Raw genomic sequence first — 22,374 nt, 5'->3', positions numbered from 1 at the left:
CCTAAATGCATTCTTATTTTGGAACCTCTTTCCTCCTCATGTTCTTTACTTTCTTTCAAGTGTCTGTTCCAGTGGTCCAGGCCTTTCACAGTCTGCTGCTCTTGAAAATTTCATCAGTGGGGCTCGATAGATTCATTGGAGTGTCTTTGCTCTTTTGTTTCAGCTTTTTTCTTCTGTATCCTCTTGTTGTGCTGGGAAAGAACAATGTCCCTAAACAGCATCTCCAGCAGAAATTAAACAAACCAGCATTAAAGCATTCCAGAATCAGTCTTGGTCACTGAATGACTCATACACACTGCAGAGAGAAAGAAGCTCAGGCCTTTTGTATTTTTATCCTCAGTTATTGTAAAGGGACTGTGCTGTGCTTGTCTCTGAGATAAAAATCTGTTAACAGCATGCCTCTTTCAGAGCTGTGTGAGGTCTCTTATAGCAGATCAGAGAGACAGGTAGCTAATTCGAGAGGTCTCTAATCTTGTGTGATGATGGGCTTTTTTTTCCCCTCCTATCTTTTTAATTGAAATAATTTTCTCTACTTTCTCATCCCAGAACTGTTCAGAAAGAGAAACGTGTCAGAGATAAAGTGTAAGAGTTCTTCATCTCACTCATGGGTATGGATGGGGACTGACAACAGGGATTAAGAGATATCTTAAGTCCCTGTTGCACCTTTAAAAGAAAGATTTTAGGCAGTGATTGGCAACCTAAATCAGTTTAAAATCTTTATAGATAACGAATCTTTTCCAAATGATGAACTGTAACATTTGTGTTTGTTGTCACACAAAAAGGAGGAGAGAAAAAAAAAGTCAAGAGCTATATTTCATTAAACAAAGATCTGGTACAGACGCAATTGCCTTTAGAATCAGATTTGGTAAATTAATTAGTACCATAATCTTGCTAGCTGCCAGCTGTATGCTCCCTCAGATAACGTCATTCTGAATGTCTATATTGAAGGCCATTTACTGAGGTTTTAGATAAGCACCTAAGGTTAAAATACTTAAGCTAGGCATGTAAGAGTGAGCAAGCGTAGTATATTGGCATGCAGAGTGCTAACCCCTCACAGAAGACTGTGCCTTCACCTTAGTTGCTGTTTGTTAAATGCATAGTACAAGGTGGGTGGGCGCCTGTTATACACAAACATAAAGCACTCAGCTTGTTCATGGTTAAGTCGTAAATAGCAAAACAAAGTAAGAGATTTGCAGACTATTTAATATATGCTTTTACAAGTTTTAGTGAAAAATTTAAATATTAAAACAATATAAAGGAATGTTAGGCAAGCAGAAAGAGTGATAGGTCAAGAAACTGTGCAGCAGGAATTACTTTGCATTGTTCAATAGTTCTTTCTAAAGAAAATATCCTCCCCCTGTGACAAGCTCAGGCATTGGAACAAGTTGCCCAGGGAGGTGGTGGAGTCACTGTCCCTGGGGGCATTTAAGGAAAGGTTGGACATGGTGCTTATGGACATGGTTTAGTGGGTGATACTGGTGATAGGGGGATGGTTGGACCAGGTGATCTTAGATGTCTTTGCCAACCACAACGATTCTATGATTCTGTGAGTTAAACATGCATACGTATTTACAACAATACCCTAGATATTACAAGAACTTTTCACACTTACTTTTAAAATCTCTTGAGTCAGCCTGGAATCTACTCAAGCAATCTGGCCGAATTTCTGGTTGTTTTTCATTTCTCCTTTTTGAATATTTCTTTGGTATTTTATTTCCTAGCTTCTTGGAAATTCTTGAAGTGAGTTACAGTATTTTGCTTTGTGTGAATATGCTGTTTTACTCAACGGACCTCCACTACATGCAAATGTCCTGAAAGAGTAGCCAAAATGTAAACCTAGAAACAGAACACAAATGGGAAATTGTTTTTAGTTTGTCATCTCTTAATCTTCAGTGCTGAAAAATAAAAATGCCTTTATTATTTAAAACCAAAGCAATATCAGAAAACTCCTGTTTGAAGGACTCTTTTCCTTTCTTTAATGATGTTTGGCAGTTTCTATTTCAATAGTATTTACTAGGACTTATTAACGAAAGTGATGAAATGAAAGTGTATATATCGTTCTGCTTAAAGTCCACATGAATAACTTCTGCTTGTGCTGTTTCTTATGGTAATGTATTGATCAAATCTGTCATGTTCAATGGCAATAAGGTTCGTAGCATCTTGAATAAAAATTTGGGAAGCTTTAAAGGTCTGAATGTAGCAGATGATCTATCCAGATGGTCACGTGCCTGCTCAACCAAAATGCACCAAGCTGGCTGCTGGGAGCTCCTCTGGGCTAGCTAAATGAGGTGAATGAGATGAAAACTTGGCTTCATCTGTGGTCCCATAAATCTTATGTGATTTGGGTGATTTTTTTCCTAAATGCATTAACTTAATTAAATAAGTAAACATTTCTCTTCTTTTTTTTTTGAATTTTGAGCATTGCTGGAATGGATTAAGCAGTGACTTATCTGATTTTATATCTGTTTCATTCTGTATCTACACGAAACAGAAAAAGTAAATCTAAGACACTGTTTTGTGTATACTGATTTGTATGTAGAGATAGTAAGTAAAAATTTTGTCAATGAAAATACATTTTATCTCCATAAAATGTAGATATGTCTTTTATGTACCTTTGCATGTATTATTTTATGTTTGTTATTAGTACAGGAATAATTCATAATAAAATAGTTTTCTGGAAATGCAATTTTTCTTAAGGAAAGCTTATAAAAATATCCCACAAATTAAGATAATATTTTTTTTCAGTGCAATCTCTACTTATCACCTACTATGTGCTCCCAAATCTACTGATGCAACTTTTAAAAGGATTTTTCACATACAGTCTTTATCACCTGTATGCAGATCCAATACTTATATTAGAATTTGCTCCTTTCAATGAATTAATATCATTAGTTGAAATTTAAAGCCTGTATTTTGTTGTAAAACTGCCAACGATAGTGTGGGTTAATATATATTTAAATATGAAGAAATATTTTCTGTGTCCTCCACAGCTGGCTTTGCTTCTTTGTAACTGGATGCCACCTATGAATAATTAAATACATAAATAATCAAGGCATGTGTATTATTTTTTCTGTTTATTTATGTGAAGGAACTGACACTTTAGAAAATAAAGCAAAATATCAAGTAGTATGCTGGAGACTTTATCATGCACCATATCGAGTGGTTTTCTTAATAAGGAATGCCAGACTTTTAGATCTGTTGCATGTTCTCGTGTTGGGGAGGGAAACTACACCTGTATGTGTGTGTGTGTCTGCATGCGTGTCTTTGGCTTTTGGTATTGTACTGCACTGAAGAGTTAATTTTCTGTTGTTGAAGAAGTGGGCTTCAGAGAGTCTCAAAAACTTGGTCGTTTTAAAACAGCAAGTTATGCCAGCAACACTGTGCTGGTGCAGATGAAGTCTAACCTAGCAAAATATTACTTGTAGCCGTATGAGTTGTATCAGTGATGTGCCTGCCCATGAGGAAAATAAGCCATACCTGTAATTTTGCTGGTATGATTGAGTCTACATTAGGAGATTTTGCTAGAACAGCTCTGTTGGTCAGAAATTGCACTTTATCTCATCTTTGGCTGACAGAGGAGGGAAAAAATGTGTGCAGAGATATACCTGGCCTAAATGAGAATATAAAGCTTTCAACTGCCTCATCCTAGAGCATATGAATTTCCCTTTAACTCTACTCTTCCATGCTGACTGCTGTGCACTTACCCAGGGGCTGATGAATGCTGCTTTTCAAAGCTGCTGTGCCATGTCATTACCAGTTGCTAAGGCTCATGCTTAGTTATTATTGTAATACAAAGGCCAATTTGTCAAATTCTGTCACCTATATGGAAGTACCCAGCTGGGGGTTTAAGCATCCTTAGGCACCTGGATTTGAAAAATACTCTAGCTGACCTTCTTCCCCTAGATTTAGCATATATCTGCTGGTCTAAATAATGTGAAAGTTAACAGATTCCCCTCAGACTGAATGACTGGCTAAAAATATCTAATAAGGCTTATTTCATTATTACAAACAATATTGCCAATATCTAGTTAATTATCTGTGTCAAAAGGCCCTTCCTCAGAAGTCTGTAATCTTCTGTAATTTTCTGGGTTTGGCCTGCATTTGTTAGTGACTGGAAAACACGCGCTGTTCATGGATATGCTTATTGAATGGTTCAGTGTAACTGTACATCTTGTGTGGTTTAGTGGTGTATGAAACATCTGCTCTGTTGGATCTTAGGACTGTTTGCAACTTATATGTACTGTGAAGCAACAGCTTTTGCCTGGATGTTGTACAACTTGCAAAGACCTTGATGCTAACTGGATAAATTAATTTGCTTTCAGTATAACAGCTGGTATTGGAATAGCCAAGAGAGAAAACATCTCCTCTGAAACTTGCAGAACACTTCTGATTTAGTCAGAGTCACCATGAACAAGAATACTTGTACTCTGCATGGGAGGAGTAAAAGTGTAAGTAGGTGATATTTTCCTTGCTTCTATTTTTGTTATCAGTATTCATCCATACCACTTAAATTAGCCTTTCAAATACCCCTTTCTGACCAGGACAGCAACTGTGATGAGATCTGTGTTAGTTTTACCTTGTTCTTGTGTCTGTATCCTAAATGAATATGAATATGTGATACACACAGATACAAGATTATTGAATAATAGCGTGGTAATAATAGCGATTTTTTTTTTGGAACTGAGACATTGATTTATGTGAGTGCATTTTACACCAAGTCATAAAAGTGAGATTTTCTTGAGCATGCATTGAAATATAAGCTTACCTACTGCTTACTGAGTATATGTCACATATTCAGTCATAAGTATATGCCCCTGCATCGATTTTGGTATCAAGGAATGCACTTGATTTGATAATGCATTGTAGAAATGTTGTCTGTGCTCCAGGGGAACGAGACAATATGCTAACAATATATACGTAGGTTTGAATGAGGCTTAATTTTTTTTTGTTCTCTGGTCTTTGTGGTGATTTTGTCCTCTGTATATCTGTCCCAATATTCAAGAGTACTGCCAAAATAGGTTTGGATGCTTTTGTAGCCTTTTCTGTCTTCAGACGCTTGTGGAACAACATTAATGTGTGATACTATATACTGATGACTCTGCCTTACAAGCACAGGCAAGAACTGAATGTTCCTTTCTAACATGCTATTGCTATGCTTAAGCTGTTGAATATGCCCCTTCTCCTAATAGTCAAGGACGTTTTATTTAAGTGCTCTGACAAATGTCAATAGGAAAGAAAAGTTAGTGCATGCCAGATGCTGCATCTACAAGGGCAGAGGCTACAGATACAATTCTTTGTTTCCTGAGGCACTCCCAGCTTGTATGTAAAGGAAGTGCTCTTGAGAAATATTCCAGATCACACTGGACCGAGCTTTTCAATTCTCTTTTGAGCCTCTTCCATCTTGCCCGGTAATGACTTTGGGACTGCTGCCTCTGCTTTGTCGTTGCTAATACCTTAGTATGTCTTCATCATTCTCCCCTTTGCTGCCTCTGCTTCTTCATCCAGTGGGGTTGGTTCTTGGACTAAGAGGGTGAGCTTAGTTAACTTTATGCAGAATTGCTCAACTGTGCCTCTTCTCTCTCGTATGTGGAAAGTCAGTGCAGACATCTCTGATCAGGTCTGGTGTGGAGCTTCCTGAATCCTGCAGGTTGTATCAGCTTTAAACTCTTTCTGCTGAAAGCCATTGTTCTTTTTGGCTTATACTTAAGAATTTCTTAAAAAAAAAAATAAAAAAATAAAAAAATCGGTGCAGATAACTTTTTCTTTCCTGCAGCTTTGCTGTATATGCCATTAGTGTATGTAAGTACAGTCATGGAAGAAAGTGACAGAATTAATGTTAAACAGTGCCACTGTTTGATGCATGAATGAAATAAATAGCATCACATCATAGAATCATAGAATCATAGAATATCCTGAGTTGGAAGGGACCCTCAAGGATCATCAAGTCCAACTCTTGACACCGCACAGGTCTACCCAAAAGTTCAGACCATGTGACTAAGTGCACAGTCCAATCTCTTCTTAAATTCAGACAGGCTCAGTGCAGTGACCACTTCCCTGGGGAGCCTGTTCCAGTGTGCAACCACCCTCTCTGTGAAGAACCCCCTCCTGATGTCCAGCCTACATTTCCCCTGCCTCAGCTTAACCCCATTCCCGCGGGTCCTGTCACTAGTGTTAATGGAGAAAAGGTCTCCTGCCTCTCGACACCCCCTTACGAGGAAGTTGTAGACTGTGATGAGGTCTCCCCTCAGCCTCCTCTTCTCCAGGCTGAACAGGCCCAGTGACCTCAGCCGTTCCTCGTACGTCTTCCCCTCCAGGCCTTTCACCATCTTCGTAGCCCTCCCCTGGACACTTTCCAAGAGTTTCATGTCCTTTTTATACTGTGGTGCCCAGAACTGCACACAGTACTCGAGGTGAGGCCGCACCAGCGCAGAGTAGAGCGGGACAATCACCTCCCTTGACCTACTAGCGATGCCGTGCTTGATGCACCCCAGGACACGGTTGGCCCTCCTGGCTGCCAGGGCACACTGCTGGCTCATATTTAACTTGCTGTCTACCACGACCCCCAGATCCCTCTCTTCTAGGCTGCTCTCCAGCGTCTCATCGCCCAGTCTGTACATGCAGCCAGGGTTTCCCCGTCCCAGGTGCAGGACCCGGCACTTGCTCTTATTGAACTTCATGCGGTTGGTGATCGCCCAGCTCTCCAACCTGTCCAGATCACTCTGTAAGGCCTTTACGCCCTCATTTGAGTCCACAACTCCTCCAAGTTTGGTGTCATCAGCAAACTTGCTCAAAATACCTTCTATTCCTACATCCAGATGGTTTATAAAAATATTGAAAAGTACCGGCCCTAAAATGGAGCCTTGAGGGACCCCACTGGTGACCGCCCGCCAGCCTGACGCAGCCCCATTTACCATAACCCTTTGGGCCCTGCCCGTTAGCCAATTGCTCACCCATCGTATGATGTTTTTATTTAGCTGTATGGTGGACATTTTGTCCAGTAGGATCCTATGGGAAACCGTGTCAAAAGCCTTGCTGAAGTCCAAAAAAATCACGTCAGCTGGTTTCCCTTGGTCCACCATACGGGTGATCTTATCATAAAAGGAAATCAGGTTAGTTAGGCAGGACCTACCCTTCACAAACCCATGCTGGCTGGGACCAATGACTGCTTTGTCCCCCAGGTGCGCCTCAATAAGTCCGAGAACCAACTTCTCCATGATTTTACCAGGCACTGACGTGAGACTGACAGGCCTGTAATTGCTAGGGTCTTCTTTCTGACCCTTCTTGAAAATCGGCACAACATTTGCCAGCTTCCAGTCTACCGGGACCTCTCCAAATTCCCAGGATCGTTGAAAAATAATTGAGAGAGGTTCTGCGATGACGTCCGCCAGCTCTTTCAGCATATGTTTCAATAAACTGAAGGCAGGTACTCAGAGTGCTTAACAAAGCTTCATTATTGATGTTGTTTGATCTGCTGAGGAATCAGGTGAAGTATGCAGCTGTCCAAAAAAAATTTAAATACTGCAAAGCTTAACATTTTCACATTAGTTAGGCTAATGAGATTTGGTCACATTCTGGTGAAAGACCAGCATTGTTTCAGTTTAAGTTAAATGAATGAATTCTGAGCAAATATCTGTTAATTTTAAAGATATTAATATTTTAGTACAAATGTCCTAGTATAGATGTTTTGAAATTTAGTTCTAAAACAAAAACATATCAAAACATACCTGGGGATTTTTTTTTTTAACCCACAAAATTTATTTTATCGTTAAATACTAGTACATCTTGCCATCTGAATGTAAATTTGAATAACCACCTTGAAGTTTTTCTTTAAACCAGGCATATAAAATACTTCATCTTTTTGTTTTAAATTTAAATTGCAAAATATATTTTTCCTAAGGAAATATTTTAAGCCACTGGTAATGTGCTGTTTAAATAATTCCTTCACTACTGGTAGTAGGGGGATAGTGGTACACTTAGAACAAAGTGACTTTAGAAAAGTGTCTTGTTATACTTGTTGAGTACAGCCCAAGACTTAATATCATATGATGGTGATACCACATCTTCTGACTTCCTACTTATCTGTCAATCTGCATTTGCACTGTTGAAGTTATCTGTGGTTTGTCAGACCAGTCATTTCATCAAAGACTTTATAGTGAATTAAGAAATAAATTCTTCAGTGAGCTGAATAATCTTGAAAAGAGAAAAGGACTATGGCTTTTGTTTCTTGGGATGTCATTGTATAGCTTACAAAGAAGGTTTTGTTTCTAGGAAGCACAGCAATCAACGTTTTGGTTCAGCAGTTTCAGATATCACTGAACATAATTTGTCTAATACGGAAGATGAACCCGCAGATGTGTGTGACCATTTTGATTTTCATTAAATGTGGAACTAATTTTGTGTGTCACGAACCAGCTGAAGCTTAGTTTAACAGCGCAGAGTAATACAAACTGCAGAGAGAAAAGACATTGTTAACATTACCAGGTTTTCTGACAGAAAAAAAAACAGTTATAATATTGTTGAGTGCTGCTGTAACTTGGAGCTATGATGCTGTATAAATAAAAAATAATCTTTGCAATCACTCTAGTCATTGAAAATCCATTGTTAGTATTTATTTTTAAATTTTCTCTAATAGATTTTTATTCCATTGCTTGTACTTCATGTCCTCAGACAGTACAATATGTGTAATCTTGCTAGTCTGCCACCCTCTGCCTAGCTCGTTTGCACAGTATTCCTACACATTCTTCTATTGGTAGCCTATGAAATTGCATTTAACTGTGTTTTGTAATAAGGGTTTATACAGTAGTCAGCTCTCTTACTCTTGCCCACAGTATTCAGTGAGAATGTTTGCATTTACATCCTTTCAATATATGCATAGTATTTGTCTGTTCACTCCTAGCCAATTTCTTCAGGTAGCTTTTTGTTTCTTTCAATTGTTATGCAATAAATAAATTCCTTCTTTTCTGAAATTTTTATTTTTCGATGTCTTGAGCTACTTAGAATATTCTATCTGTTTTATCACTTTAACTTCCATGACTTACCATCTGGTAATTCTGAAAGTGCAGCTAAACATTGTTCTTTACCCCCACTCCCTCTAATTTGATTCTCTTTTTACTTACAAAGTTACTTATAGTTGAGGTTAGGGATTTCATTTAGTGCTGATCAACTGTGGAAGGAGCCTTTTTTGCTTAGCATGTTTGTAAGAAAGTGTTAAACTTTATTCCCTGAGTTTTGGAAGGGTTTCATATTATTTTCATAACTGGATGGACAACCCAATATGTTTCTACAGTGTAGGTGGATCCAGATAGCTTTTTAAATTTCAGTGTAATTTTTTCTTTATCAAAAAAGATCATGAAATGCATTATTATTATTATTATTATTATTTTTTAAATCAAGCTTGGAGCCTATCTTTAGTTAAATTGACATAGCTTTACTGACCATTCAGAAATAATATTTTTACAGTAGCGTATTATAATAACTAGATTGCTAAGGGGGTATAGTGGAGGCATACCAGGTGAGCCGAAGGATGAAAACGTCTACTTTCAAGTGATGAGAGTGATGAGAGTAGCAGTATATGTGGAGGAAAGAATAAAGTCTGAATGTTACACTCTGTGGGTGTTCATCTTGGAACATTGTGTCAGAAGTGAGTCAATTCTGGTGAAATCAGAAAGTCGCTATATTGCAAGAAAATGAACCAACCAAGAGGATATGTTTAGCAACTGGGCCTGCTTAACCTGTAGTATTTCAACAGCTTTAACCAAAAAGAAGAAAAAAAAAAGGGCGGGGGGGGGGGGGGGGGGGGGGGGAGGGAGAGAAGGTTTTGGAGGGAGCAGAAAATAAAATTAGAGCATTTATGGAGCATTTATGTTATTATAAAGAACAAAAACTGCTGTGTACAGCGTTCAACAATGTTTGGTCAGCCTTCTAACTTCAGAATATCTGTAAAAACCTGGAAGTCTGAGACAGTTTTGAATTCATAAGCATATGTCTCATAAAAGGTGTATTTCCAACAGCTGTTGGTTGAATTCTGGATAAACTACAGATCACCGGTAGGAGACAAAATGGCTGTCACATCCTGTGATCAAAACTTTAAAAGCAAAGTTGGGATCAAAAGATGCTGGACCTCAAAGGAGAATGCTCAGAGAAACTGCAGCAAAGCAGCTGTGAGCTTAGTTGTGTGCAGACGCTGAGGAAAAATCTCATCCGAATGCAAAGCAGACATGGAGCACCCACAGAGATGAAATGCAAAGGAAGGCGGAGAGCTATTTGCAAACAACTGACTCACTGAGATGTTTTCATCCAAAGTAGTTAGGGCTAGATTGTCGTAACCCTTGCTAGGGTGCGGGGGAGTGAAGAGGAAGTTAAAAACTTCCTTTATTCCTATGCTCATTTCTGCTTAGATGGTGACTCACAGAGATGACAAAACCAAGGGGCTCTTTCTCTGCCACTCTCCGTGTAAGCAAACGATCAGGGAGAGGGAATGTCCTCCGGTTGCTCCTCTGCTCACCAAACAGAAGAGCTATTCAGCAACAGGGTAAGACACTCCACAGCAAAGAGCAGAATGATGTAGCTCTCCATGGCGTGTGGAGAAACTGCAAATAAATTCATTCCCAGGCCTTTTCTTGTCACAGCGCAGTTCTGTCAGGAAGCAATCGTGCTTTAGGACATAGTTCTAAGTAACCAATTCGTCAACAGAAATGGGAGAAGCCTGCAGTGTTCCAGAAGCATTTTTTTCATGGTAAATTTGTATTACTTTGAAATAAATTGATTTTCCCTCATTGCCAAAAGTTAGGTCTATTTGTTAGCTGATAAAAGAATATTTAGAAGGAGATTGCTTGAACCAACCATTCTTTATTAATGGTAAGCAATGACATCAGGTATTCTTTGCCTTCTTCCACCCTTCCATCCATAATACTGTGTTTGCAAAAGAAGCAAAGGATAGAAAAGGCAAAGGTGGGACATTGCTAAAGGGCAAATTGAAGCCTGTTGAGTGCTGCCTCTTTCCCTTAATGTCAGTTACTGTGGGCGAGTGGCAGAATAGACATTATAAGCAGCAGCTTCCCTTAAGCAGAGCTGCAGTAGATGCACAGAAAATGCCTGAAGAGAGAATGACTAATACCTGAAGCAACTTTAACCCTTCATGCATGTTTTCTTACAGTCCTTTTACAGAGGTTAGTAATTTATATCCATGGTGAGAGTGCAGTCTGAGAAAGAATGTTTAGATTTGACTCCAAACAAATTAATTCCTTCAATATGCACTATTGATGAAACTGAGTAGTTTTGTATGCATTTACTGCAATGGCATGGGTACATATGAATTCCTTTTAACTATGGGATTGGCATTTGGAGACAAAGAAAAGGTTCTGTAGCAGGAAGATGCTAGTGTACTCCTGAAAAAGCAATTGCAAATGTGTTGTTTCTCTCCTCCCACTCATTCTGGATTTCTTCCTTTCTGTCTTCCACCCTCTCTAGTCTTTCATGGATGTTCCGACTAATGTTTCCAGCCATCCCATTCTCATCAGATCTAAAATCTGTTCTGCATGCTTTTCTTCCTTCTGCCTGCGATATTTCTGACACTAATACACACAATCTTGTCATCATTCTCTCTCTTTTTGTGACTCATCTCCTGGTTCTGCTCCTGCCTACCTTCTTAAGTAAGTTCCAACCTTTTTGAAGCAAGTCTTCTTACTTCCTTATCTGAGGCTCGAGCAATACTTAGAAGTTTGCATTTTACAACTACAAGGTTTGGAACAAGAAAACACTCCCACCTATATGTTAACTGACGTAACAAGCCTAACCTATAACTCAAATGTCATCCATGGTTATGCAGATTTAAAAAATAATCTGTGGGCTAGAAGCATTTATTTTATATAGTTTAAACTATATCAACAGAAAATATCTCTTGATGGTTTGAGTGGGTCTGACTGAGAATTTGACAGCTCAGCCACACAAGCAAACTGTTTTCTGGATTTCTTGCACATTTGTGTCACTGCCATCCCAGTTCTTTCTCTCCCCAAGGATAATCATCTACACGTGACACTGTATGTTCATAGCAATACAGATTACTTTTATACTTCTGAATATTTCCAGGCAGTGCTGGAAGTCAGGCTGTCTCTGGGAGGCATGGTAGACTGTTCATGCCCTGTTTTGTGTGATGGACTGAGGAGCATCAGCCATTCTTATCAGAATAACAACTACAGTTGTGTGTTACTTCCTACTGTTTGGCCAAAACCAGTTCTCATTCTCTGAAAACAGCTCCAGCCCTCTTGCTTTTGCTCTTTGAGAGAAACTGCTCTTACCTCTGTAATCATTTACCACATGGATGAAAATAAAAGTAAGTGAACCTGAGGATTCTACTGCTGTACTGTAATAGAGTATACTTGCTTCAAAGAGCACACACTTGAATGTAATACAGAGGAATATATTAGAGAAGAAAGCAATAGATTGGTAACTGAAATGCTTGAGGACATGGAGCAAATTAATTAGACTGAAAAAGACTATAAGGATCAAGACTTTACATATTGCACTTTGTAGTGTAGAAGGCTGGAGGTCAGGGGAGGAGTAAAGGATAAGCATGAAGGTGTTGGATATTATAAATATGCACAGTAGTGTTGGGGACTTGAACAACATGGTCTCTTCCTATTTGTTCACTTCTTAATTACTGTTTTATCTTTCTAATCCATTACTCAGTGTTTCCACACTGTTTTCTGTTCTTTAAATACAAAAGTGATCTTTCAGGCACTTCAATTCATGATCCTCTCATCCTTTGAACCTTTCTTTCAGAACAAATTTTGATGTGATGCCTCGGAGAAGGCTCACACTGATGGAGTGAAGGGCCCATGAGGGGAATAAGCATGTGACAGGTACACGGTATATATGGAGAAAAATGCAATATTGTGTAATTCAATTGTACATTCCTTCTCTACCTATCATCTTTTAATTGTCATTTTAAATTGCAGGTTATTAATGGGTAATATTTGTGTCTGTCAGAGTGTCTGCAGTGGATAGAACAACAGCATGATGGATGAGGTCTTGGCATGTTTGCAATATAAATATTAAACAATTTTAATAAAAATACACAAATATCAACGTATGATGTAACTGCTTGGGTACTAAAGACTGGTAAGAAGCAGTTACATGGAAGGTGTTTCTAGGGGAACAAATATCATAACTGGTAGAAGAATAGTTTGATAGAGATTTTTGTAGAACATGGAAATATTTTCCTGTAAGTTGTTATGGAAAAGCAGATAATTCCACAGTAAGCATTACTGTTCTTTGGCCACCAGGAGTAACAGGAGATATGAAGAATTTGAAACAGAATGTGTGAAACAGTTGAGTACTATTTAAGTTTCTGAGTAGGCTGACAAGAGCAGTAAATTTCAGAATTAAAGCTATCCCTGAACTCGTACACTGCTCTCTTGTTACTGGAGTTTTACAATTTATATTCTGTTCCTTTGGCAGTGGATTCAGAAAGAATTGTAATTATATGTGCAAAATGAGCTTTTTTTAATCTATGCTGTACACTTTATTTCCTTGTAACACATGTAATATATCTCGTACATACATGCATGTTTGCACACATTTGCATGCTAGTCTAGAAATAACAGGATGCTGTGAATATGCATCAGGAAGCCCTTAACTTATGATGAGCTTTCCTTAAATGAATATGTAATTGCTTTATTCAGTAAAAAAAAATAATAAAAAAAAAAATCAAATAATAAATCCTGAAAAGAATTAATAACAAATGTAAATTTTCCATGAAATGCTAGTTTTCTCCAACTTAGTGACTGAGTACAAGTTGGTTCACAGTAAATGAAATCTGGTTACCTTATATAGCAAGGTAAGGCTTATTATTATTATTATAAAGCTACCTGAGACAGAACATGGCAAACTCTCCTCATGACAGCCTATGAACAATACTGAAGCCCCTGGGATGTTGCTTCTGGTAGCTTGAAGATGGAAAACCTTGTAACATCTCAGAAAGTGATAATTAGATCTTCAGGTGCTTTCCTGTTTCCCTTAGCAGTGTAGGATTTGTGAAAATTTCATTTGTCCATTTTCCTCCCACCCCTTTTGAATTGACATGATTAAGACCAAAAAAAATTAAAATAAATAAATTTAAAAAATTTAAAAAAAGGAAGAAAATGTCCTAGTTCTGGGGAAGTTTTGCTTTTCAGTCAATTTCTGTAATGATTATATGTAGTGAACTTGTTCATGGGATCTATGTATTATATCCATATTGAATTACTAATGTCCTCAGTAATACTTCTGTAGAGCTAAATCAGTGTACTTGTGGACTTTAAAGCAGTTTGCAGTATCATTTTCCCATTTTCAGTCTAAAAGAAAAAGGGTCTTTGCCAGATTTCAAATAATAAGTTTTTTGACACGTCTTGAATATAGTTTGAGAACACAGTTAACAGAAAGAGACAAGCAGCATTATCTTTAGCAAAGCCTATGCGATGAGGTGGTACAACTGCCACAAAGTGATGGTCTCATCTTTGAGCTGAGACTGGGTTAATGTTAATGTTTTGATTTTCAAAATAGGAAAAAAATATGTATCTAAGATATTTTGATGAAATTTTTGGGTTGTCTGCAGCAGATACTCTGGAGATGCATCTTAAATAACATCCACAAAAGACCAAATGAGACCCCAAGAGGTGTTTGTCCCATGCGGTGTAAATCGTCCTTCTATATTTCTGTTATTTTCATGTTTATTTCTGTATTTTTAATATTTAAATATGCAGAATAACTAGAAAATTTCCAGTTCTCTTCTCTTCTGCCTCTTCATAGAACTGACAAAAGTTGTTGCTGCCCACAGCCCTTTCAGTAAGTCCTAAAAGAAAAAGGAAAAGGAAAAGGAAAAAGAAAATGTATTAGGGATCAGCTGAAGAAGGCCAATGCAGAAATATCAAAATGACACTTAGATACTTTCCTCTTACACACAGAATAAGCACACGTTACAACTGGTTATAAGATGATTTTTAAAAATAAACTAACATATCCAGTATTTTTAGCTAAAGAATTGAGAGAAACATCAAATTTTGTATGAGATGAGATATTCTTTCAGCATATATGCTGTGTTTTTTTTTTTTTCTGATTTATTTTGAATAACAGAGTCTTGAGAAAACAGTCTTCAAAATGGAAGTGAGCTGTTGAAAATACATAGAAGCAATACTGCCCAATTCTTCTGTTAGGTACATAAATAATTGAGTTTTCTACATACGAAGCTTGAAACTTAAACAAAGGCTGTCACACTCTTGTTGTCTACATTCTTTTCACTGCATGTGCTTTATAAATAATGTCACTTAATAGCCAACTTCCATCTCTTTCTGGGGCAGAACATTGCATATCATTGATTTCCCAGCAGGACTCTATATCTACATTACATGACACATGCTGAGACCTAGATATTGCTTAGTAACAATAGTTTCTTAGTGGTAACATAAGAGCAAATGAAATAGGATGGAAGGGGAAGAATTTACACGTGGACAGTGAGAAAAAAATAATTAATCAAGTGATCATTTATCTACAAGCATCTGCTTCTGGCCCTTCCTGTGGTTGCATTGCTTCAGGAAATAAAGTACTGGAAGTTTTCTTGGTTCTTTTTTAAACTTCCTTCTTGAAACAATTTTCAGCTGTTGTTAGTCTCCTCATGAGAAACGAGCTCAGCTCAACAGCGCAATCTAGACAGTAAATGCTCAGGTCTCAGGGGTTTTGCAAGGCAGTGTTCAAAATAAAGCAATCATCCCAGTTCAGATACTCTTATTTAATGATCTTCTCTTGATAGAGCAAATTAGGCTGTCTGTTTTCTTTTCTTTCTTTCTCTGTTTCCATCTCTCAAAATGGCAGCTTCTCTGTCTCTGGAAGGGATTGTTTTAGGAAAGAAGAAAAAGAAGCTACAAGAGGTTATGAAATGAGGTAAAGCAGTGATTAATGATGTTTTGTAGAGGCTGTGTGGTTTTCTAATAAGGCCTGAGTTGGGGTCTCTGAAGGTGACTCTAAAAAACAGCGTGGTGTTATGTCTTGTGATGGGCTGTACTTGGACCTTTTTACAAGTATCTCTGTAGGATGTCCTAGCATCTCCCTCCACGTGCCATCTAGTAATTCACTCTATTTGCATATGAAACTCATTTAAAACACCAAAAAACAACGAAACCTGGAGTTTGGAGTCAGCTACAGTCTTCTTCTACAGTCTGTATTGTACCACTTTCCTTCCTGACTCTGAAGGTTTGCCTAATTTTCTTTAAACTGCATTCTCCTCGGGGTAAAAGATAATACTTTTAATAATTTAAATCCTATCTTGCAAGGCTGGAAATTATGTTTATATCAAATGAATACCCACCTAGTGATGAGGGTTAGCAGGTCTGTCACTAAGGAGATGGACTATTGTTTGCCATAAGCTATTGACCTGTAATCATCATAAAACTGCTATCCAATGTAAACTTAATTCAACCTGTTTTTTTTCTCTTCTTGTGTGTTATCAAATGGTACCACATTTTATCAACTGTTAAGCAAAACTCAACTGGTGTAAAGAGGAGAAAACAGTAATGCCTGTTACGCATTTAGTCACACTTCTACAGTTTTCTTTCATTCTGTGCCTTTTGGGATTACTTCAGATTGATGAAAATTATCAGGTAGTAAAATTATAGAAAAATAACTTATTTTTTTTTCCTGATGGTAGAATCAAAGGTTACTGTGATTGTTACTATTTTGATTGCTACATCAAAAAAATTACTACCTAGATTGCTAGATAAAATCACAGAATCACAGAATCACAAAATCACAGAATTTCTAGGTTGGAAGAGACCTCAAGATCATCGAGTCCAACCTCTACCTAACGCTAACAATCCCCACTAAACCATATCCCTAAGCTCTACGTCTAAATGTCTTTTAAAGACTTCCAGGGATGGTGACTCCACCACTTCCCTGGGCAGCCTGTTCCAATGCCTAGCAACCCTTTCGGTAAAGAAGTTTTTCCTAACATCTAACCTAAAACTCCCCTGGCTCAACTTAAGCCCATTCCCCCTCGTCCTGTCACCAGGCACGTGGGAGAACAGACCAACCCCCACCTCGCTACAGCCTCCCTTGAGGTACCTATAGAGAGCGATAAGGTCGCCCCTGAGCCTCCTCTTCTCCAGGCTGAACAAGCCCAGCTCCCTCAGCCGCTCCTTGTAGGACTTGTTCTCCAGGCCCCTCACCAGCTTCGTCGCCCTTCTCTGCACCCGCTCAAGCACCTCGATGTCCTTCTTGTAGCGAGGAGCCCAAAACTGAACACAGTACTCGAGGTGCGGCCTCACCAGAGCTGAGTACAGGGGGACGATCACCTCCCTAGCCCTGCTGGTCATGCTGTTTCTGATACAAGCCAGGATGCCGTTGGCCTTCTTGGCCACCTGAGCACACTGCTGGCTCATATTCAGCCGACTGTCCACCATCACTCCCAGGTCCTTCTCTGCCTGGCAGCTTTCCAACCATTCCTCTCCCAGCCTGTAGCTCTGCTTGGGGTTATTGCGCCCCAGGTGCAGGACCCGGCACTTGGCCTTGTTGAACTTCATGCAGTTGACCTCAGCCCATCGGTGCAGCCTATCCAGATCCTCCTGCAGAGCCTTCCTACCTTCGAGCAGATCGACACACGCACCTAACTTGGTGTCATCTGCAAACTTACTGAGGGTGCACTCAATGCCCTCGTCCAGATCATCGATGAAGATATTAAAGAGGACCGGCCCCAGCACCGAGCCCTGGGGGACGCCACTAGTGACTGGCCTCCAGCTGGATTTGACTCCATTTACCACAACTCTTTGGGCCCGGCTATCCAGCCAGTTTCTAACCCAACGAAGCGTGCGCCAGTCCAAGCCAAGAGCAGCCAGTTTCTTGAGGAGAATGCTGTGGGAGACGGTGCCAAAAGCCTTGCTGAAGTCAAGGTAGACCACATCCACAGCCTTTCCCTCGTCCACCCAGCGCGTCACTTTGTCATAGAAGGAGATCAGGTTCGTCAAGCAGGATCTGCCTTTCATAAACCCATGCTGACTGGGCCTGATCGCCTGCTTGCCCTGCAAGTGCTGCGTGATGACTCTCAGGAGGATCTGCTCCATGAGCTTCCCTGGTACTGAGGTCAAACTGACAGGCCTGTAGTTTCCCGGGTCTGCCCTCTGGCCCTTCTTGTAGATGGGCGTCATATTTGCTAGCCGCCAGTCAACTGGGACCTCCCCTGATCACCAGGACTGCTGATAAATGATGGACAGTGGCTTGGCCAGCTCCTCTGCCAGTTCTCTCAGTACCCTGAGATAATAGGAACACATACAAAATAATTGGGATGCTCTGACAACACACCTGTAAGAGCATTCACAAATACTTCTATTGAAAGTGTTTGTGTTTTCCAAGTTGTCCTCTGACTTTCATTGATTATGTAGTACCTTGAGTAGCAGTGCAGTCCCTGCTAAGCATGTGTATTTCCTTAATCATGCAGTGGATCGGAAGTCTGATCAGAAGTATTGCTATTTTACAAGCATCTGCTATTTTTGTGATTGCTTTTTACTTTTCATCTGCATGTTGGTACAAAGATTTAATTAAAGTCGTTAAAATAACAGACAACAGATGTGATGTCCTCAACAAGAAGTCTGCACTTTGAGATTCCTCTGTGGATGAAAAAAGAATTAACACAACTACGGTTCTGTGATTTTCTTCAATTATTTTGGGTACTAAATTTGGTTAATGGCTGTTGTCTTTTACCTTTTCAATAGTAAATACTATAGGAATTTTCAGCAGTTACCTAACAGCTTTTGAAAAAGGTATTTTGGAAATGGGAAATTCTTGCCTTTTTTCTTTAATCCTACTGATAGTCTCCTCTTCTGTTCCTTTCATTCCTATTTTGTTGCATTAAATAATACACAGCGGTATGCTCTCAGATGAGTTGTCAGCAGCAGAGGTAGAGACTGGAACCTCTAAAGCTTATATACTGTCACGGCAAGCTCATCAATCTCAAGTTTATTGCACAGTGAATGAAGTGTGACTTGCATAATTCCCTGGGAAAGCAAACTGCCATGTTTTGATTGTTCCAATTACAAGGCTCAATGTGGTAACTGTGGCTGAACGTCTTAAATCTTCACCTGTTTTCTTCAACTGTAGGGTTTTATATTTGTAGAGAAGTGCGTGCATATAGAAAAGAGGAAAAAGAAACAGAAAAAAAGTTTTTTTTTTTTTTTTTTTTTCCTAGAAAATCTAGTTAGAATTAAATATATGTTAATTAATTCGCTTGTGCTGACCCTGATGTCATTTATGGACAGCTGCCTAATGGCCTTTATCAGCTGGCAGGATAGAAAAGATACAGTTAAGGAATAAATTCATTTGATGCTTCTTTGTTAATCATGCCTTCCCCCCACCCCAGTGTTCACAAGTACTAGGTCTCTGCTCATTTTCCCATTAGTTAACCATATGTTCATATTCTGTTTCTCACTGCATAACAGTTCCTTCTATGTTTCCAGTTTCTGTATGTGGCTCTATTTTAACTTCAGTATTTCATCTAGTTGTGTGAACAATCCTTGCAAAGTCATTAAAAAAAATATGTCCAGTGTATTATTATAATGCTGAATCAATGAAAAGAAATGTAATAGTAAAACCCAAGTAAAAGTAATGGGGGACAGAAATTTTTATTTTGTTTCCAAGAGCATTGAAAACTAGCTGTGAAGCATCATATTTATTCTTTCAGTTTATGCAATTCATCCATCATAGTATCACTAAGGAAAAATATTAATAGTGGAATAAAGTAAATATCATATGGTTGAAAGTACTAATTACTCTGTTCATAGAGCTGAATGCTATTCTTTCCCCTGAAACAAAAACTCTCCCTGATGCAAAAACTTTTAAATAGTATACAGGTAGACTTTACTGAGTTACTTGTTTGTCCTAATTGACCACGTGTCTGGATGGGTGTAAGCTTTACTGCAAGGGTTAAAGCAGGCCTTAAGGATTGAGTGGGATTTTCACACCCCCTGGCACCCCTCCTCTTCTGGGAAGGTGGAGCGAATGAACCAGACATTAAAGAAGCAATTAACTAAATTAGCGTTAGAAACCCAACTTCCTTGGGTAAAATGCTTACTCCTACAGGTTCAAACAGCACCAAGAAAGGATATAGGAATTTCACTACATGAGATGCTGCTTGGATTGCCCTATCTGGGCAGAAGGGATGAGATACCACAATTCGAAACAAGAGAGTTTTCTTAAGAACTAACTGTATTCTGGGGTTGTCTTCTTTGTCATCTCTCAGGACCCGTGGGCTGTTGGCTCAAAGCCCACCTTTGGCATTCCCCATTCACCACTATCGCCCAGGAAATTGGGTCCTAATTCAGACCTAGAAAGAATCAACTCCGGCCTTAGTGGGAAGGACAATCACTAACCACTGAAACAGCCGTAAGAACTGCAGAAAAAGGTTGGACTCACTATACTCGAGTGAAGGCATCCGTCGACCCTAGTACCTGGGAAGCTGTTCCTACAGAAGACTTGTTGGAAGTTGAAATCAAAGAGAAAAATCTCATAGTGGACTCTGAGCAGGATAAGAGCTTACAATTGTAAACTAACCTTTTATTTTCACAGGTAACTAATGAATGTGGCTTGCAAGTGAGAGAAAGGACTGGCCTATAGCAAATCGAAGTGCTCCCAAGGGGTTTTTGTTCTAGTAGTACATATATCTTATTCTTTGTGTTGATAATTATTTGGAAACAGGTTAAAAATAACAACAGGGAAAATTCAACTGTTAATTTTGTTTCTAGTAATTATAGGCCTTAGAGAAGGCCTTGGTCAATTGGCAACTTGGAAAAGGCGTGACCAGATCATAGTAACACGGTATACCCTGTCAAAATATGGGTGACTGTGACAGAGGGTTATGTACCACAGTCCATCACGTTTGATGCTTGTGAGGTGTTAGCTTGTGGAGCTTTAAATGCCCAGTGACAATTGAGCAGAGAGAACAAATAACTGGGAGAGACCCGACAGCCAGACTGAGAATAGCTGTATGGAAACAATCCCTATTGACACCAGAATAAGGGAGAAACTCAAGGAGAAAACAGGAAAGTGATGCGCAGAAAAGACTCCACAACCATAAGGTTGTAAAGTAGGTATACTTTATTGTGCTGCACCAGGTGCACTGGGAATAGCTTCCCTCAAAAAGTGCGCACCTGCCCGGTCGTCTCTCACAATTTTATACATGTATATATACTGTTACGTATTACAGGAGCTCTAATACATATTTATTATTTTCCCCGAAAAGGTGGACCTCTTCCAAGTACTCATTTCCATACTTCCCACCCTTAGCTCCTCGCGGTTGCGCCTGCACAATGTAGCCTGGTGGTCGTGGGCAGGGGTCTTTCAGGATGAAGGCAACGAGGAAGAGGAGGTTAAACTTTTTACCTTTCTGGACTTTGACCTTCTGTTGACAGTATTTAGGCCTTTTTTTGCTTATCTTTGCCTTGTTTCCTGCCAACAAGTTGCTCATTCTTCCCTAACGAGTTGTTCGTTCTTCCCTCATCTGTTGGCCTTGAGCAATATCTTCTTTTTACATCTGCTTCTCATAAGGTTCTCATCTACATCCCTAGAATTAGGATATTTTTAGGTTCTCATCCACATCCACAATAACTAGGATATTTTACCATATATGTAGCTAAATACTAATTTGGATAATTTTTAGTGTGTTCCCCATCTCAAAAGAAAACAGGAGGCCCTCTTTGAAATGCGGTAGTTCAAACATTTGAGATTGAAACAGGGTATGGGGACGTGAATGCCTGGATAGAATGGGTCAAATACACTGTCCAGAGTCTCAACCATAGCTATGGCTATGCTTGTGCCTCGGGATGACCGATTGCCCAGATTGTGCCCTTCCCATGGGGGTGGACCAAGCATTCCCAGGAGATGCGATGTATGATTGCATTGTACCAAGAAAAGACTGCCTGGGAAAATGAGGCCTGTAAGTCTCTCTTTGCTGTTCCTTGTGTGATAGCAATATCAGGGCTCCCCCTGCATTCTCTACAGCTATTGGTAACCATACAGCTTGCCTCTCACGGCAGGGTGTGAGTGCTACCCAGCATCTGGGAGAAATTGTCTTGTGCTACCAAGGACTTGATGGGAAACTGCTCAAGACTTGAGATCCCCAGGGTGGATCTCTGGTGGTACTGTGGAGGGAAGATCTTACAGTCCACTCTACCATCTAACTGGGGAGGCACTTGTGCACTTGTTCAATTAGCTATACCCTTCACCCTGGCATTTGAAAGAAAAACATCACAAATACCCAGAAGAAGTAAAAGAAACTTAGGAGTATCACTTGATGATAGATTCTGCTGGGGTGCCTAGAGGAGTTCCCGATGAACAGAAAGGCAGGAATCAAATTGCTGC

At 39.3% G+C, this 22,374-nt stretch overlaps 1 protein-coding gene across 7 annotated transcripts in view; it reads left to right on the top strand.

Moving 5' to 3' along the window:
* PDE4D (phosphodiesterase 4D) overlaps positions 1–22,374 on the top strand; it is a gene marked incomplete at its 5' end in the record, with an annotated part of 636,111 nt that overhangs the window by 88,626 nt on the left and 525,111 nt on the right. For 4 of the 7 annotated variants that reach the window (XR_014319338.1, XR_014319339.1, XR_014319340.1 and 1 more), the window contains one exon: positions 4,367–4,448. Coding sequence is in view for 2 of the 7 variants with exons in the window: in XM_082783123.1 (XP_082639249.1) it covers positions 4,407–4,448 (42 nt within the window). Of the gene's footprint in view, positions 1–4,322; positions 4,449–22,374 lie in introns of those variants that run through there. The other 3 variants (XR_014319341.1, XR_014319342.1, XM_082783125.1) reach the window with 1 other exon arrangement.

This window comes from Aythya marila, assembly GCF_965140915.1.
Source record: "Aythya marila genome assembly, chromosome: Z".
Classification (NCBI taxonomy): domain Eukaryota; kingdom Metazoa; phylum Chordata; class Aves; order Anseriformes; family Anatidae; genus Aythya; species Aythya marila.
The sequence above is the reverse complement of the archived record's forward strand: the minus strand, read 5'-3'. Positions and strand labels throughout refer to the sequence as shown.